The 17,353-nt window shown below is 37.2% G+C and overlaps 3 protein-coding genes across 6 annotated transcripts in view; 1 reads left to right on the top strand and 2 right to left on the bottom strand.

Moving 5' to 3' along the window:
• The window catches only part of Past1 (putative achaete scute target 1), a 41,618-nt gene extending 34,988 nt beyond the window's left edge, over positions 1–6,630 (bottom strand). For 2 of the 3 annotated variants that reach the window (XM_069505905.1, XM_034980134.2), the window contains exon 1: positions 5,270–6,630. In XM_069505905.1, the coding sequence (XP_069362006.1) occupies positions 5,270–6,494 (1,225 nt within the window). In that variant the 5' untranslated portion in view covers positions 6,495–6,630. The remainder of the gene's footprint in view (positions 1–5,269) is intronic. The other variant, XM_069505907.1, reaches the window with a different exon arrangement.
• Positions 6,631–6,855: 225 nt separating this feature from the next.
• Positions 6,856–9,582, top strand: Dph3 (Diphthamide biosynthesis 3). The gene is made up of 3 exons (XM_034980139.2): positions 6,856–7,061; positions 7,143–7,217; positions 8,961–9,582. The coding sequence occupies exons 1-3, from the start codon at positions 6,954–6,956 to the stop codon at positions 9,030–9,032; spliced, it is 255 nt and encodes an 84-aa protein (XP_034836030.1). The 5' UTR covers positions 6,856–6,953; the 3' UTR covers positions 9,033–9,582.
• On the bottom strand, positions 9,578–17,146 carry Arfip (ADP ribosylation factor interacting protein arfaptin). Of its 2 annotated transcripts, XR_011238007.1 has the most exons (8): positions 16,996–17,146; positions 16,671–16,801; positions 15,970–16,134; positions 15,432–15,600; positions 14,901–15,053; positions 12,481–12,631; positions 10,704–12,146; positions 9,578–10,659 (listed from the first exon to the last, which is right to left on the bottom strand). XR_011238007.1 is itself a non-coding variant. In XM_034980137.2 (7 exons), the coding sequence occupies exons 1-7, from the start codon at positions 17,004–17,006 to the stop codon at positions 11,970–11,972; spliced, it is 957 nt and encodes a 318-aa protein (XP_034836028.1). In that variant the 5' UTR covers positions 17,007–17,146; the 3' UTR covers positions 9,578–11,969. The 2 variants fall into 2 exon arrangements, 1 of the variants encoding a protein (XP_034836028.1); XM_034980137.2 differs by having other exon boundaries at positions 9,578–12,146.
• Positions 17,147–17,353: the final 207 nt, after the last annotated feature.

Below are 17,353 nucleotides of genomic sequence, written 5' to 3'. Positions count from 1 at the left end.
ACGGTAACGCCCATGAAATGTACAATTTAACAATGTAAATAAATAAATAAATAATATAATAAAAATATTTTTTTCTCAATTAAACTTTTACAAGTACTTTTGAATCATCAAATGCATCTACCACTGGTTCGGAATGCCTTTTCTAGCAAGAAACTCGGCGATTGCTCTTTAGATTTATCTACATATACAGAAGCTTTTTGTGTAATAACCGATAATTTTGAAGATGGCACACGACGACGCGACGGTGTTTGGTATTAAAAACTGCTAGGCCCAAAATATCACCTTGACTCTAGACCGGTGACAGTCACAAGAAGCCTAGCCGTGCGCTGACCGTACTTGTGGTCACTATGGGTGGGTACACTTGTGGTCACTATGGGTGGGTAGGCCAGAGACAGACATAGTTTTCGGTAGCCCTGGTACCTTAAGAAGAGGACGGAAATGAGGGTGAGAGGATAAGGATGGTAGAGGGCCGTACGTGAAAGCGTGTGATGTGTACAGCAGATTGATTGACCTGATTAAAATCTAAAAAGTGGACCGTCGGATAAAGATTAAACTAGTAATAGATCAGACCGATGAAAGCTAAGTTTGTAATGGGATGACGATATGAGGTGCTTGGAAGATGCTGCCTTGACACGTCAATAAACAGCAGATCATATGGGTTTTATGTGTCGCGGAAAATACCATCCACGCATTGTGTGTGCTTGCTTACACAATATTCTAGTAACAAACTACTACATTGAGGATTCAAAATAACTAAAAGGGATAGGTTAAGACTTCGGGGGGTCGGGGGGTCGGGGGTTCGATACCTGTACCTAGGTTGTAGCCTTGTAGGTCATATACCTACTTCATACTAGCGACCTACCACGGCTTCGCACGGGTAGCTTATTACAATTTACGTATGGATCTCTAATTTAAAAAATATAGCCTAAAGCTCTAAAGGATAATGTAGCATTCTAATAGTGAAAAATTTTTAAAATCGGTCCAGTAGTTTTAGGTTTATTCGTTACAAACATACAAAAATACAAATCTTTCCTCTTTATCTATACTAATATTATAAAGTTAAGTCGTTAAGTTTGTTTGTAGGGGGTAATCTTTGGAACTACTGAACCGATTTTAAAAATTCTTTCACCAGTAGACAGCTACATTATTCCTGAGTGACATAGGCTATACGGGATCTTTAAAAACCTAAATACACGCGGGCGAAGCCGCGGGGGTCAGCTAGTAATGTTATAAGTAAGTAAAGCAAGTATAGATATAGAAGTATAGATATCTAAGATTAGTATAAAAGTATAGATGAAGGTATTGTACCCATTACGATATAAGTAATTCTAAGAAACATTTTTCGTAGTTAAAAAGCAAAGTGAAAGCGCTAATTATTAATTAGTGAAGCAAGAACAATGGCAGCTGTTGAGAGGGCATCCCAAGGAGGTCGAACATTAACCGCTCTTCATTGCTACTGCAAAGTGCAAACTTTGCCGACTCAGCCGGCAAGGGGATTGAACTTTCGTCTGGAAACCTAAATTCGCAGCTCTTTCTTAAAACCTACATAAATACAACTGTTTTTAGTTTCTTTGTTCTGTCTTGTTTATTTCATGTTTTGCGTGCTATGAAGATTTTAGGGGGAATGGGAACCACATGTATAATTATTTAATCTATTTTTCCTTAACTGATTTAAAAGGCAAAGAAGTAGTTTCTCGCTACAATGCGTGCGAGGCGCACTATACGTGACACACGACGGACGACCTTGTTGCCGCGAAATGACAATGAAATCATGATACCAGTGAAAAGCCGGGCGTTTGTGCACTCATCCGTATTCGTGATTCTACATGTTCGAAGTGGCCGTCATACAAATTCTTCTCTTCTCTTAAAAACACATTCGATTCGTATTTTTACGGAATCCGTGATTTGACGTATCCGTCAAAAAAATACTCGGAATCTAATGTTCGTATTTTGTATCGCGGATACGAACCGAATACAGATCAGTGCACAGACGCCCTTACTCCAGAAGTTCTAAAGCGCCGGGCAAATGGCGTCGCTTACGCGTTTCTCGGATAAGGTTTTTGGTATTTGTTTATGTTAAGGTAAACGAATATAGCTAGAGGGTTCCATTACGCGGACTCCCAATGATAGCGATATAGCGATGCAAAAACACAAGTTAAATGTTGTAAAAACTATGACGTCTGGAAGAGTGTAGCTACCTAGCTAGACGTCTAGTGTCTAGTGTCTAGTGTCTACTGTCTAGGTTACGTATAAGTTATTTAGTGATGCAATTCAGATTGTATTGTTTTCCTAATCTATAATGCGCTAAGTAGGAACTGTTGAAACTGTTTTCAGCAATGGCGTCACGATTTTTTAGGGTTCTGTATCACAAAAGAATAAAAGGAACCCTTATAGGATCACTTTGTTGTCTGTCTGTCTGTCCGTTGTGTCTGTCAAGAGAACCTATTAGGGTACTTCCCGTTGACCTAGAATCATGAAATTTGGCGGGCAGGTAGGTCTTATAGCATAAGTAAAGGAATACATCCGAAAACAGTGAATTTGTGGTTACATCACAGAAAAAAAATGTGTTCATGAACAAATACTTATTAGTGTATTTTCAATTTTCAAAGTTAGATATAACTATACCAAGTGGAAAATCATATGAAAGGGCTTTGCTTGTACATTCTAAAACAGATTTTTGTTTATTTTTATGCATAGTAAATTTTGATTTATCATGCTAAATGTCGAAAAAATACGACTTTAATACGGAACACTCGGTGCGCGAGTCTGACTCGCACTTGGCGGTTATTTTTACAATTACCGTCCTATTTCTAAGTAATTATTTAGGTAGGTATACTTAAGTATGTTGTACTGAAAGTAATCAAATATGTGTCCAAAACATGCTTTCGTTCTGATTATAGCAAAGTAATGTGTATAAAGGTCAACAATTATTTTTCGCAATAGCATAATATGTGTGTACATACAGCCATACAATAATATACTCTGAGTATACGTCATTCCTTAGCTATTTTATTTTTTAATGACGTGTGCATCAGCTTATTGAGTCACGTCTCACATTCGTAATAATGAAAATGGAAATTAAAAGACAATCTATGTCAGCAGAAGTGTTATCGACGTTTCAAATGCACGACCTGAGTCAGTACGAGTTTAGATAGCAAAGACACCTACCAATAGTTATCAATAATTGGTGATTTGTGATATAAAAGAAAAGTTCGTCATCGGCAGTTAAACACTGGTCTAAATGGACTTAATCCCTGTATCAGTTTCACTGTGGACAATTCATACTGGAAACTTTTTTTTTTCAGATACGAGTTGGCCCTTGACTGAAATCTCACTTGGTGGTAAGTGATGATACAGTCTAAAATGGAAGAAGGCTAACCTGGAAGGGGTATGGCAGTTTTTATTAAGCCTTCCACCAGACCAGATCAATAATTATAAAATTCCAAATCCCTGCCAGGAATCGAACCCGGGACCTCCCACTAATAAGACCACAGCGCTTACCACTGCACCAGGGAGGTCGTTAAAAATAGCTTTTTAAAGTGTAAAGTTACAAACATGGCCTTGCTATAGCTAAAATGGCTTTAGTTAAAAGCTGTAAAGACTGCTAGTACTCAATGATGTGTACTAGGTAGGTAGCAACAGATGAGCTCACACCGTTATCACTATCTACTGATAACAATGCTTATTCAGGTCAATATCTTGTGATAAGGCTGAATGTTTCTTATGATATAGATATTGCATATCTACAGTACAATTATATCTACTTGAATGGTGGAGTTTATGATGCTCTTGTTACAAATTGTATTTTAGCAGAGTATGCTGGTAAAATGCAGCTGATAGCTAGATTAGGTAGGATTGTAATAATCAGAAGAGTCTAAAGTTGATGACTATGAATTTTGGAGGCAATATCCTTAATCATATTAGTAAATCTAAAAGTGTTTGTATGCATCACCATCATCATGATCAACCCATTACCGGCCCCCTACTGAGCATGGGTCTCCTCTTAGAGTGAGAAGGGTTTAGCCTGCCACGCTGGCCCAGTGAGAATTGGCAGACTTCACCCAACTTTGAGAACATGGAGAACTCTCAGGCATGCAGGTTTCTTCACGATGTTTTCCTTCACCGTTACAGCAAATGATATTTAATTGTTTTAAAACGCACATAACTCCGAAAAGTTAGTGGTGCATGCCCGGAATCGAACCCTCGACCTCCCGAAAAGCTCCGCTTTTTGTATGCATGGTTTTAGTTATTTAAAAATGGAGACTTTTCGGTTTTCCGGGATAAAAAGTAGTCAAATGTCACTCTCTGTGTCTTTAACTATACCCAGGCAAAAAAATCACATCAAACCAATCTAAGGACAAACCAACAAGCAAACTCATTTTCAGGTAGTGAAATCCGAAAGTGTGTTTTTGAATGGCTCATATGCTAAACCAATTTTGATGGATGTAGGGATAGCTTGTATCCCAGGGGCTACTTTTATCCTGGGAAATGAAAAAGTTCCTTTTGAATTTTTAAGATGACCAAATTCATACAGATGATATTATGGGCATCATCTAGTTCATCATAAATTGGAAAATTATACTCAGATATATGAGATATAAGATACTTATGATAGTGTAAATGTGCCTTAGATGATAAATGATATAACAAGTACAGCCTTGCGGCAGAATGTGATAATTTACACATTTATATAAGCAATGCAAGTTGAAATGTTATCCAGTTCTGTTTCCTGACTTCATTTGTGCATGTCTGTGGGGACTTTATGTAACTGACTCAACTTGCAGTGCTAAGTAAATACAGGCATTTATTATTATAACTGGTTGTTATGACATTTTTTGGCAATTACTCAATCGGCCGCACTCAGAGTCGCTTAATCGTTACTTAAGGCATGAATTAGTATGGATAAGGAAGCCTTAAGTAATGATTAAGTGACTCTGAGTGTGGCTGTAAGTCTAATAGAAGCCTAGAGTCTAATCAGTCAAAATTAAATTACTTACATACCTTATAAAATGGTTTAATTGGTGAGTCTGTTTAAGTCTGAGATAACCATTTACAACTCGGATTCACATAATTTTTATGTGATATATAAATAGCATAGATTTTCTGGATTATCATCTATAACTTAGCATGAATGAACTCACACTATTTCTATTTTAGCACTTCAACTATTGTAAAAATGTGTTTGAAACTAGTCAGGATTACGTGGACTGAATATATTGTGAGTACAGCCATAACAATAAACCGATGTAGGTAAAGTAGCAGCACTCACCCTTGATGAGCGGCTCGGCGACGATGTTGACGTCCTCCTGCGGGATCAAGTCCATGAGGTGCGCGATGTCAGTGGCCAGCATGTGGTCCACCACCTCCAGCAGCTTGGGCTTCAGCGGGTGGAACTTGGTGAAGTCGTGATTGGCGAGGGTCTCCTGCATCTTCTTGATGTCCGGGAAGTCACCGGGGGAAATCTGCTGTTCCCTTTGAATCCTGTCGTAAACTTGACCTAAATTCTTTATCAAATCTTTCTTTTTACCGTCCTTGCCGAACATGGAGGGCATCTCTTTCCTAAGTTCACTGACTATGTACGCGTGGACTTTGGCCAGCCGTGCCCTCTTTATTAAGTCGTTTAATTTACGTAGCGCTGCATTTCTAGGTAACGACTGCATGTCTCTGAACAGGTCCTGCTCCTCGTCCTCGAACAGCCGTCTGTTTACGTCGTACCGCAAGGGCTGGTCCCAGAACGAGCCGATGTAGACGCGCGCCACCTCGGGCGTCTGCAGCACCTTCCCCAGCGACCACATGAGCGCGCCGTACACGCGCATCAGCTGCTGGTGGTCTATCATGTCAGCCTTGTTCAGCACTATGCGTATCTTGTCGTCGTGACCCCTCAAAGCTTCGATACTTCTCCGGAACTCATCGGAAATATCGAGTTTGTGGGCGTCGAACAGCAGAATGATCCGATCGACGCGCTCCGCGAACCACTCCAGCACGCCGGTGAAGTCGTAGCCGCGGTCCACGCGCTGCTTCTCCCCCGACAGGATGCCGGGCGTGTCCACGATGGAGATGCCGCGCAGCACCGGCGAGTTCACGGTCGAACACTGGAATCTGTTTAGAAAAGCGTTTCCGAATTTGCTGAGCGGCCGAAACTGTTTCTTCGGGTCGACGACGAGGGCGTTGCCGGGGATCATGCCCTCCTTCTCGTCGAACATGACCGCGATAAACCGATCCGTGGTCGGCTCCGGCCCGATTCGTATACCCGGAAAATCTCTCTCGAGCAGGTATTTGATGAAGGTCGTCTTGCCGGTCGAGTACTGCCCCACGAGCAGGATCATAGGTTTCGCGTCGAAGTCGGGCTCTTCTAGCTGTGGGGAGTGGAAGTCGTGGAACTGATAGTGCGACTCCAGCGGCAGGAGCTTCGTTCTGTAAATTCTTTTGAGCCCTTCCACGACATTTTCGATACTCTCCGTTTTTTCACCTTCCTTCTTTAGCCAGCTGAACATGATTGTGTTATTATTCTACTGGTGAGAATATTATATGCACTAATTCACTCACTACACCACTTATTATAAAAACTACAACTCTAACAAGACCACCGCGATCATTCTTCCTCGTAATGGTAAATGCTCGTAAAATGAAATGAAAGAATGATCAATGACGTGTTTACTGTTTGACTTTGACGTACATTTGACGTTATCTCTGTCAAGTTGATGTAAAAATTTGAGTTTGACAATAAACTGTTGCTATATATAAAAAATTGCGACGAACTTAACTGTTATGGTATTAAGTTATTCATACTCATACACACTCCGGTTTTTGTATAAACCACAAACAATTCATTCCGCTTCATTGCCATTTCCAAATTCCGCTCATTCTCAAATCTCATGTTTATTTGATAGAGTAGGATTATATTAGGGTACTTGTCATGTTATTTATTATTTAATTAGAAAATAAGTGTAAAAATGACGATATTCCACGACGAAATTGAAATCGAAGATTTCGATTATGACGCAGAAGAGGAAATGTATTACTACCCGTGCCCGTGTGGAGACATGTTTCAGATAAGTAAGGTTAGGAACTTGGTTACATTGTTATTAATTTAGGTATAGAGAAAATATGAACGAGGAACTTTAAGGAATTACTGTTTACAGGAAGAACTAATGGCAGGTGAAGAAGTGGCTACATGTCCCAGTTGCTCCCTGGTTGTTAAAGTTATATATGATGCTGTAAGTAACATTTATTTTATATGTTTACAAAATTTCAATGTGGGAATTTTAAGTCATTCATTAGGTCCAATACTGGGCAATAGCTTCTTCCCTCATAGGAGAGACACCTATGAAGCTTACACTCATAGAAGCTTAGACTGGGTGTGCCTTTATAGACAATTTCTTTGGGATTTTGCAAGTTTAGTTACTGGTTTGCTTTGCGTTGAGATGAGAGGTCACATGACGATTCCGTGTCATATCAATGTACTCGCTCTCACGCAATTTTGGTAGATTAAGTTATGACCTTAAGAAGGTAGCGGGAAGTGGGTGGATGAGGAAGGCGGAGTATTGTGTGTGGTGGCGTGCTCTTGGGAAGGCCTATGCCTAGCAGTGGACGCAAATAGGCTGATTGATTGATTGAAGTTATGAACTCTGAGAGTAAAAATAGATTTAATAAATAAATAATCTTTTAGGATAAATAATCTAATAGGATTTTATAGGTATCTTGTAGTGACTTCCACAAAAACACAACACTCCATGTCTTGCGCCACTGCAATACAGCGGCTCCCTGCGACTCCTTTGTCTTATGTTGTCATCATCATCATCATGATCAATCCATCACTGGCTCACTACAGAGCACAGGTCTCCTCTCAGAGTGAGAAGGGTTTTTGGCCATAGTCTACCACGCTGGCTAAGTGCGGATTGGCAGACTTCACACACCTTTGAGAACATTATGGAGAACTCTCAGGCATTCAGGTTTCCTCACGATGTTTTCCTTCACCGTTAATGCAAGTGATATTTTAATTAATTAAAAACGCACATAACTCCGAAAAGTTAGAGGTGCGTGCCCGGGATGGAACCCCCGACCTCCGATTGGAAGGCGGACATCCTAACCACTAGGCTACCACAGCTTCATCTTATTTTATTTTATTTTATTTTATTTAACAGGAAAACTTACAGCTAATATGACAAAATTAATAGGTAAAAACAGAAGAAGATTAAAGCTAATGACAAGTTTTCACAGATAGAATACACATAAGAATAACAAAAAAACTCGACTGGGGGAGAGAAAATTCAGGGAAAAGTAATAAAATGAAAAAAGTAAAAAAAAAACGAGAAACGAGATCTGGCCAACGAATTATTCAACTAAGGTATGAGCGTTAAAGAATTCATTGGCCAGAGCTTTCTGAATAGTGGTACCAGTGATGCAGAATAGGTCCAAATTTTTGTCATTTTTACAAATTTTATTAAACGATGAGGCAGATCTAAGCATAAACGAGTTTCTACGAAAATTGGTATGCGTATGCGGTGTGTGAAACATTGAAAAGAAGCGAGGATGAGTATTGCTAGGGACTTTAAAGTGTAACTTCTCAACAAGCGGCGCACAGTCAACTGAGTTATTTGCAATATTTATTAGATAGGAAATATCACTTATATATCTCCGAGTGGTCAGTGGTAATAGGTGCAACTGGGCACAAATGCCTTCGTAGCTTGTATTAGATTTGAGTTTAAATTTGTATTTGAGGAACCGAGTGAATTTTTTCTGGATTCTCTCAATATGTTGAATCTTCATGGTCTTATGTTGTATAATATATTAAAGATGGACTAGTCTATTAGCCCACCCTTAATATAAATAGGTACCTACTTTGCTTGATTCATTGCCTGCTGATAATAATATTAACTCTGTTTATCTGTTTTTGAGTAAATTTTAATGATAAAGAATAAGTTTTATGCCTTTTAATTTTGATTATTTATTATTTGCAGGAGAAATTCAAAGCAGAAGTGGAAGAAAAACAAACAGATTCAAAAGAGAAGGAAGCAGTTTTAAGTGTTTAGCATTAAAAGCTCAACGCTCTATGAATTGAGCTACAGTTGCATCACAGAGCTTCAACAAGATTATGTTGAATGATCTGTTCTTTTCCAATCTGCCAGGAACTGCAGTGATTATTGAAAGACAAGTCATGTGTGATATTATACAATAAAGTATTAGTAAATAGTGAGTCTTTATATTGGTTCATCATCACCGGCCAACTATTGAGCATGGGTCTCCTCTCACAAAGCTCTGGCCATAGTCCACCATGCTGGCCAAGACCTTCACCATTATATTATAACCCAGAGGTTGAGGGTTATCACCATTAAATACTAAATTACTTAAAAACGCAGATAGCTGAAAAGTTGAGGTGGGTGCCCTGGATGCAACCACCCCCAAAGAGTCACTATGTTTCCCACCCCCAAATAAGAGGATAACATCACTGATGTCTATTGTTTACCTTTTTATAATTTTAATCAATCAAATATTGACTACTTTTTATCACCAAGAAAAATATCTCAGTTCCTCAGTAAGTAACAAATTTTATATGGAAGAAATAAAACAATAAATCTCCAATGTATATATTTTATTTTACAGTTTATAAATATTATTTTACAACACACATTTATGTAACTTACAAATACCTATATAATTTAAGCACTAGTTTATAAATCATAGTTTTTGTTTGTTCTTTCAGCATGTTACGCTATATAAGCTAATAAAACTAAATAATATAAAAAGTGCCAGTATTATGGCAAGTATAGTTACTTATTATAATAATTAGATTTCAATATTCACAATAATTAAAGAAAATAATACTCCATAGTAAGATAAATAACTAAAATGCAGTTTGACTAGCCGTTGTATTTAAATTGCCCATAAGCCCTATCGAGCTATCTTTAAGGAATATTGTCAATTCTTAAACCTAGTACATATTTAGATCTTGTATTTAAAAGATTATAACTATTACTAAACCTTTTGAAACAGATCTCATGAAAGCACACCATTTGCATTAATATAGAAACTTACAGAATACAAAATACATGATAATGTGGATCTGTGTATAGGTACATGATCTACTTATATAATTTAAAAAATATATGTATACTTTTAGATTTTTCTATTTAGTTTACTATGTATGTGCATATATGGAAATAGTACTAACAGTACATTTTATTGATTTTTAATTTACTAATTAAATAAGTTAAAAATAAAATTTAATTAATAAATCAATAATTAATATTGGAATGACAACTCACTAATCGTTTCAGGTATATAATATTTAGTATTAAAATAAGATATTTTAATACTAAATATCAGTCAATTTATTTAATCCACATAATACTTCTATCAAATTACTAGGTATAATAGAATTTGAGATACAATATTTTAAAACAGATTCTGATGATTCTATAGTATTTATTTTCATCCTATGTAATATACTGATATAATGACTAGAAGAGACAATTTTATTGAAGCTCCAAGGATATTTGGCTAACTACTAAATTGCGATATTCAAGTTAATATTAATATGTATCTGTATACCTATTTATATTGTTTTTATTTGAAATAAATAAATTCAAAATATAATATGTGCAATATTATGTATGAAATATATTATATTGTTTCATGACATAGTGAATTTGAATATTTCTTTTAATATATTTCAAGCACAAACTTTTATTTTCACAATAGACTAAGTAGGTATGTTACCTATTTCTACATTGTTTTATAAATAAAGTGCATCAACGTTAATTAATTATTAATTAATAAAAAATTAAAACCAAGTCTATTTTCGAAATACTTAGGTATATATTGTGGCTAATGCCATTGTACACAAGCTCTAAACTAAACTAAAATAGCACGTCTAAATCTATTGCTTTCCGTTTCATGTTGCTTGCGGAAAAGGATAGCACTACATATAGACCTGTTAATTTAGTTAAGGTAGTTTGTCTGTTGAGTTTGCCTGTTACAATGTAAAACTTATAATACAAGATTGTACGTATTATGACTCCATTTTGCAGTTTTTCTCAAGCGGAGTCATATAATATGCAGTAGTGTAGTCCGTACAAAATTAGAACTCACTCACCATTTTAGCTCTATTTGTCAATTGTCATGTCAAAAGTATGGTTCACCTTTATTATAAGGACAAAATAGTACTTTTGACATGACAGTTGACACAAAGTTAAATGGCGAGTGAGAAATTAAAATGTATACATCATAATATGCACCTTTTACCTATACTTGAGCCAAATTACAATGTAAAGGATTATTTAAATGATAAGAAGGCTTGGGAATAAGTTGCTTAACAGCTTTATGATAGTTCTAATAAGTTTACGAGTTTATATATAGTGGTGATACCTAATAAAAAGTTGCCAGCAACCGACAGCAGCTATGTTATTATTTATTAAACAATCCTTTATCCAATTTCGCTCAAATATAATCAGTATTGCAAACTCTTCCTCTACCAAGATATTTCTTCACAACAGCTGCTATTTTATGTTTTACTTAACGATAATGTCATAAGTTTTTATATCTAATGTCCTTCCCAAGGCCTACCCTTGTGCGCTTGCATATTATGTCCCCTACTGAAAGTTCCATTAGTTCAAAGTGTGGATCCCCATGCTAGTATGTTGGTGGGGCGAAGTCCTAAACTAGGGGAACACAGTAAGCTCCAATTTTGATTACCTTTGATATTATACATACAATTTGAGAAAGGACTCGCCATATTTGCTCTGTGTCAACTGTCATGTCAAAAGAAACGCCAAGGTACTAATCCTGTCATATAAGCACAGTAAACTTACCATACTTTTCAGTTGACACATAAGAGTAAATATGGCTAACCCTTTCCCACATTGTATGCGCAACATACTACATAGAGATCAATGTGTGCAGCCGGGCACGTTTACATAGTATATTCTTATCATACATCAAACGTGCTAGTAGGTGGGTGGGGCGAAGTCCTACGCGGAGCGCGGCGGCGGCGGGGGCGGCGCGGTGGAGGGCACGGGATGCGGCGCGTGCTGCAGCACCGGCACGCTGAAGTGGCGCACGGCGGCCTCGAGCGCCACGTTGTTGCCGCTGAAGTACGCCGACACCGCGTTGTGGAACAGCAGCAGCTGTTTGTTCATCACTTTCACCTGCAAGTATCATAAGCATGTATGACAAATTAAAACTCTAGTCGTTTTCATATGATCTATTGTCTCATGCACACTGCGACACCTTCGATATTCCTGATTTAATTACCCATTACTACTACCGGAACACCGGCCTGTCCGCAAACGATTTTTGTGTGTGTCTGAGCGGATCTATGCGTAAGCAACAGTGCTTTTCACTTGCGTCGCTGTTTTAATATTACAAAAAAATTAGCAAATGTCAAAAAACCAAAATTTAAAAAGTTCCAAGAGCCACAGCGTTCATTTAGGTAAAAGAATAAGAAAAGAAGAGTAAGTAAGAGAAACGTCCTCCACTGACCCGGTTCTCGTGCAAGAGTTGCAGTTTGACGGCGGAGTCGTCCCGCAGCCTCTCGTAGTGTCGGCGATGCCGCTCGATGTTGCCCAGCAGCAGCTCGGGCGGGTTCCCACCGCTGGCCTCCAGCTCGCTGCGGTACGCGTCGTATTCCACCCTGAGACCAAAGTGTTGAAGCAAAACTTCTGCATTTTTTAAAAAAAAACTATATCTCGAAAATTAAGTTTTGCTAATCAACTTTATCCCAAGAAAACTCCTACCATTATGATATTATTGTAAATTGAACACTTGAAAAGAGCAACCGTTGAGTTTCTTGCTGATTGCTCCAGTAGGAACGGCATTCTGAACCTAAATTATTTTGTAGATCCAAAAGCTTTTGTAAAAGTTTACTCAAATAAAAATCTATTCTATTAATGAAAAGCACGGAACAGAAAAAACAGTGGAAGTGCTAAGTAGGCGTGGCACGCGTGCCACAATTAAGCGTAGTTACGTAAAACTGATCCCAGTCGCGTTCTAACATCGCGTGGAGTTGGTAGTCTCGCGACAAATTCATATTGCCCTAGCAATGTTACTGTTCCGTTTTGGAGTGTAAAAATGATAGTAGGAGAAAAAATCTTAAAAATGGAGGTGTTTCGTATCATCGGTAAGTACGATTTTCATTGTTTTCTATAAAATCTTAATTTATTTCAATTTACTAATATTTAATAGAACGGTTAGTCAAAATCAACCTTAAACAATTAAGATAAAGTTTATTTTGGATTGATTCTATTCCGAAAGTACTTCGCTCCGTGTTCGCTACTCAAATAGTGATGTGGCCAAGTAGAATATTGAATTTATCGATTGATATCGATACAAGGATATAAATAAATAGTAACGCAATAATTATAATTTATTAATGAGTGAGACGTTGCATTGATCACTAAATAGACATCAGTAGTTCCTCTAACCTTCATTTAAAATATTTTTAGGTTTCCCAAAGATGCAAGCATCAAAGAGCAATGGATAGATGCAACGGGTAGAGTTAATTGGATGCCAACCAAATCAAGCATGATATGCTCTGAGCATTTTTTTAGAAGTCGATTTTATAATATCAAATAAAGGATATAGATATACGAAACCTACTGCGCTTCCATCAATGAAAATCGTTAAGTCTTTTAATCAAATAACCTTGTTTTATTTTATTACTTTCAGTAAGTATTGAAAATACTTGATATTATAATACAAAACAACACACCTCTTAGTTATATTTTTGTATGAAGATTGACTGACTAAATATCAAATTTAATTCATAAACACACTAATTAATTTTTCTCCTATTCATTTTTATATAGGTACTAGATGATGCCCGCGACTTCGTCCGCGTGGATTTAGGTTTTTAAAAATCCTGTGGGAACTTTTCAACTTCCTATGTCCTTTCCCGGGATGCAAGCTATCTCTGTACCAAATTTCATCAAAAACGGTTGATCGGTTGAGCCGTGAAAAGCTAGCAGACAGACAGACAGACAGACAGACACACTTTCGCATTTATAATATTAGTACGGATTTATTCTCAAAATTTAATTTTGGTTTCAGCCACAAAATGATAAATGTGGTCACTCCAGGTTCTTCAAAAAGACAAGGTGATTCGGAGATTCCTGCGTCTAATCACGATTTGATGAAGGCAATAGTCGAAAAATATATACATAAATGTTCGCATACACCATTTATTAAAATTAAAAATAAGACTTTCGAAACGCCAGTTTCTTAACAAATATGTTTTATTTCAAGGGCAATAAATAAAATTTATCTATTTTCATACGTTGCAGTATTTATTGTGCATACTTGTAAAAGGCATGCATACATACCAGCACTTTTATTCAATTTTATAATTACCTTTTTTAATTTTATTTTTGCGAATGAACAAAATAACGAGTATCTATCGATATCGATAGGTAATTCATTGAGCTACGTGGTGCAGCCTTAACTGAGGAGGAAAAAAAATCGACCGATCACGCAAATGTCAACCATATGTTTAAAGTAATTAAGTTTATAATTGCTACTACTTAGAATACCGCCATCTATGGTCAAGTAGCGGAATTAATTGGACAATTGAATCTAGTGTGACGTGAGTGTGACTATAGCTCGTAAATACGTTCTTCCGCTAAAGCAAAATAAATCTTATTTCTAGAGCGTCAGGGTTTATTTCCAAATCTGTGACGTAGGCTAGTTTTGACTAAACTTAAACGACAAATCAAATGATTTGTTTCTTTGTAGTGCAATATATGACTATCGGTATATTTGTATGAGTTTGGCGACAGCGGTTCCTATAGTAATTTTGGTGAATTGCACTTCCACTGTTCTTTCTGTTCCGTGATGAAAAGGGAATACGAGCTATGACCCTCAGCAATAAGGAATCTGGAATACGATGCAGATAGAAAAAGAGTTACCTGGCAGCCTCGTACTGTCGTATAGTCAATAGAGTGTCTTCCATAGTCCGGTTGGTGAGAGTGTTGAGTGCGTTGTTGAAGAAGTGCAGCGCGGCCAGCAACGTGTCACAGTTGCGCGTGAGGGAGCGCTGCGTGTCCGCGTTGTACAGGAACCTGAGGGACAACCAGTGGTGTGTCGAACCATCTCCCAACAAGTTACTACTACTACAAGATAAACCAAAAATAAGTTACCTTTACAAAATTATGACGTGATTTTTGTAATGATGAACTTGTATTTACAAAATGATCGAGTTAACTTTACAAAATGATGAAATTAAATGATGGAATGGAGTTAGCTTTACAGTTGTTAATTATGAAGTTAATATTACAAAACAATTGGTTGACTGGTTAACTAATGAATTGACAACTTAACTTCAGAAAAATTTATAATATTATGTTAACTTTGCTAAGTTATCTAAAAGCTGTAAAGAAAATTGATCTATAATTAAAACTTTCAAAATGATATTAGAAAATTAAATAAAGTCATCTCACTGGTTTTGCAGTTCAGGCGACTTCTGTGCGAGCTCCGCGAAAGCTTCTCCCAGCGCCCGCTGCGTGCTGGAGGAGGCGGTGAGCTGAGCGGTCAGCGCAGTGCTGAGGCGCAGCACACCGTTGTATTTGCGCTGAGTTTCACGTAGCATCTCTATTTGCGCTTCTAGCTCTGAAAATATTTAACCCAATCCAACAACTTTACAAAATGATGAAGTGGACTTGCAAAATGATGAAGTGGATTTTCCAAAATGATCAAGTCACTTTAGAGAATGATGCAGTTGACTTCAAAAAATGATGAAGTGGACTTTGCAAAATGATCAAGTACCTTTACAAAATGAGGCAGTTGATTGCAAAATGATGAAGTAAACTTTGCAAAATGATCAAGTTAACTTTAAAAAAATCATGTAATTGACTTTACAAATTCCAATCTAATAACTAACAATGGTATCATGGAACTAAAATGGATGGACTAATTTAAATGATGTTTAAGGCATGTCTAATCAAGATGGTTGTTTATTTGTGGACAAGATTTGGCGACCTGTGTCAACGGTGCGGGAGCTCTTGCCAAGTTTCTCGTACAGCAACTGCTTGGTGCACTTGTACGTGGAAACACTCCAGTTCTTGATGGACTCCAGCTTGGTGGAGCCGGCGCGCAGCAGCGTGGACGAGCCCTGCGCGCCATTCTGAGATACATCTGGGGGAGCTGAAAAGGAGCTGCCGTTCAGTTCTATTTCTAAACAGTGATAGCTTTAGTGATTAGCCTGATGCTGTCTAGGGTTCCGTCCCTCTAACGCACATCAAATTTTTCGGCTTTGAAAGCAGTTAAAGCAGGTGGTATTTGATTTCATATTACTAAATATCACTTGCTTTAAACAGTGAGGCAAAGTTTCATTTTAAAGAAAATCTATATGTAAAATCTCAAGTTTCTAGCAGTTTGGGTTGTAGCTGTTAAATCCTTCATCTACTGTCTTTCATACTCAAGTGTTGCACCTGAAAGGATATAGATAAGCATCCTTAAAACATTCAGAAAGACTATTCATGTGTAAAAAGGAGTTTTTAGTTCTAACAATATCAAAAAATCATCTAAAATAGAAATGTAGATATCTAAAATATAATTATCCTTAAACCCATGAATTTTCTCTTTATCTATGAAAACTGTTAATAATGCATTTTCAAATTCAAGTTCATTATATAGGATCTTTGTTCAACTAATGTGTGATAAACGATTGGTATGTTTACCATATGCGGGTGGGAAAGGCATGGACCGCGAAGTAGGGAACTTGGCTTCCGTGCCCGACGTGATAGAGTCGCTCGACTCGCGCAGCGGCGGAGTATCCTTCAACATTTCGTGGATGCTTCGCTCCGATTGCCTACGAAACAATCATGTAATAAATCTTTGCTACTAACACACATTACTATAGCTATTCTAGAAAAACGAAAGAATACTACAGTAAGCGCGATCAAAATCTACCTAGTATATTTTACAGGCTTAAAATCACGCACGCTTAAAATCCGGAAAGTATTGTATTTCTACGAAACAAACGATGTATAAAACTTAACTTACCACTTGGACATATTATTTCCGGAAAAATCTTCTATATAGTATTTAGCTGTATAGATTTAAGTGTAAATAACGCATTCAACGTTTACATTCACAACTAATGCATGTTTTCCGTCTAAAATACGAAAATTACCACCGGAAAATTACTCACCATTTACTCACACAAATAATAAATGACAAATGACAATTTGACAACAATTGATTGACAATAATTGATCACAGATAAAAATTAAAATAACAAACGTCAATGGCAATGTGACGTTGACATTATTTTTTAAATTTTATAAGGCTGGGCACAATCGACCTGATAACAACAGGCACCGGATCCGGTTCTCCAACACGGCTATGCCTGATATGAACG

This window comes from Maniola hyperantus, chromosome 21 (genome assembly GCF_902806685.2).
Source record: "Maniola hyperantus chromosome 21, iAphHyp1.2, whole genome shotgun sequence".
Taxonomy (NCBI): domain Eukaryota; kingdom Metazoa; phylum Arthropoda; class Insecta; order Lepidoptera; family Nymphalidae; genus Maniola; species Maniola hyperantus.
Note: the sequence above shows the minus strand (reverse complement) of the source record. Positions and strands in the feature narration are given on the sequence as shown.

Coding starts and splice junctions, on each gene's coding strand:
- Dph3 (XM_034980139.2), top strand. CDS start 6,954: ATGACGATATTCCACGACGAAATTGAAATCGAAGATTTCGATTATGAC. Junction 7,062..7,142: donor ACATGTTTCAGATAAGTAAG/GTTAGGAACTTG, acceptor TACTGTTTACAG/GAAGAACTAATGGCAGGTGA. Junction 7,218..8,960: donor TTAAAGTTATATATGATGCT/GTAAGTAACATT, acceptor TATTATTTGCAG/GAGAAATTCAAAGCAGAAGT.
- Arfip (XM_034980137.2), bottom strand. Junction 15,054..15,431: donor TCGCCTGAACTGCAAAACCA/GTGAGATGACTT, acceptor GTTGTCCCTCAG/GTTCCTGTACAACGCGGACA. Junction 12,147..12,480: donor AACTCTTGCACGAGAACCGG/GTCAGTGGAGGA, acceptor TGATACTTGCAG/GTGAAAGTGATGAACAAACA.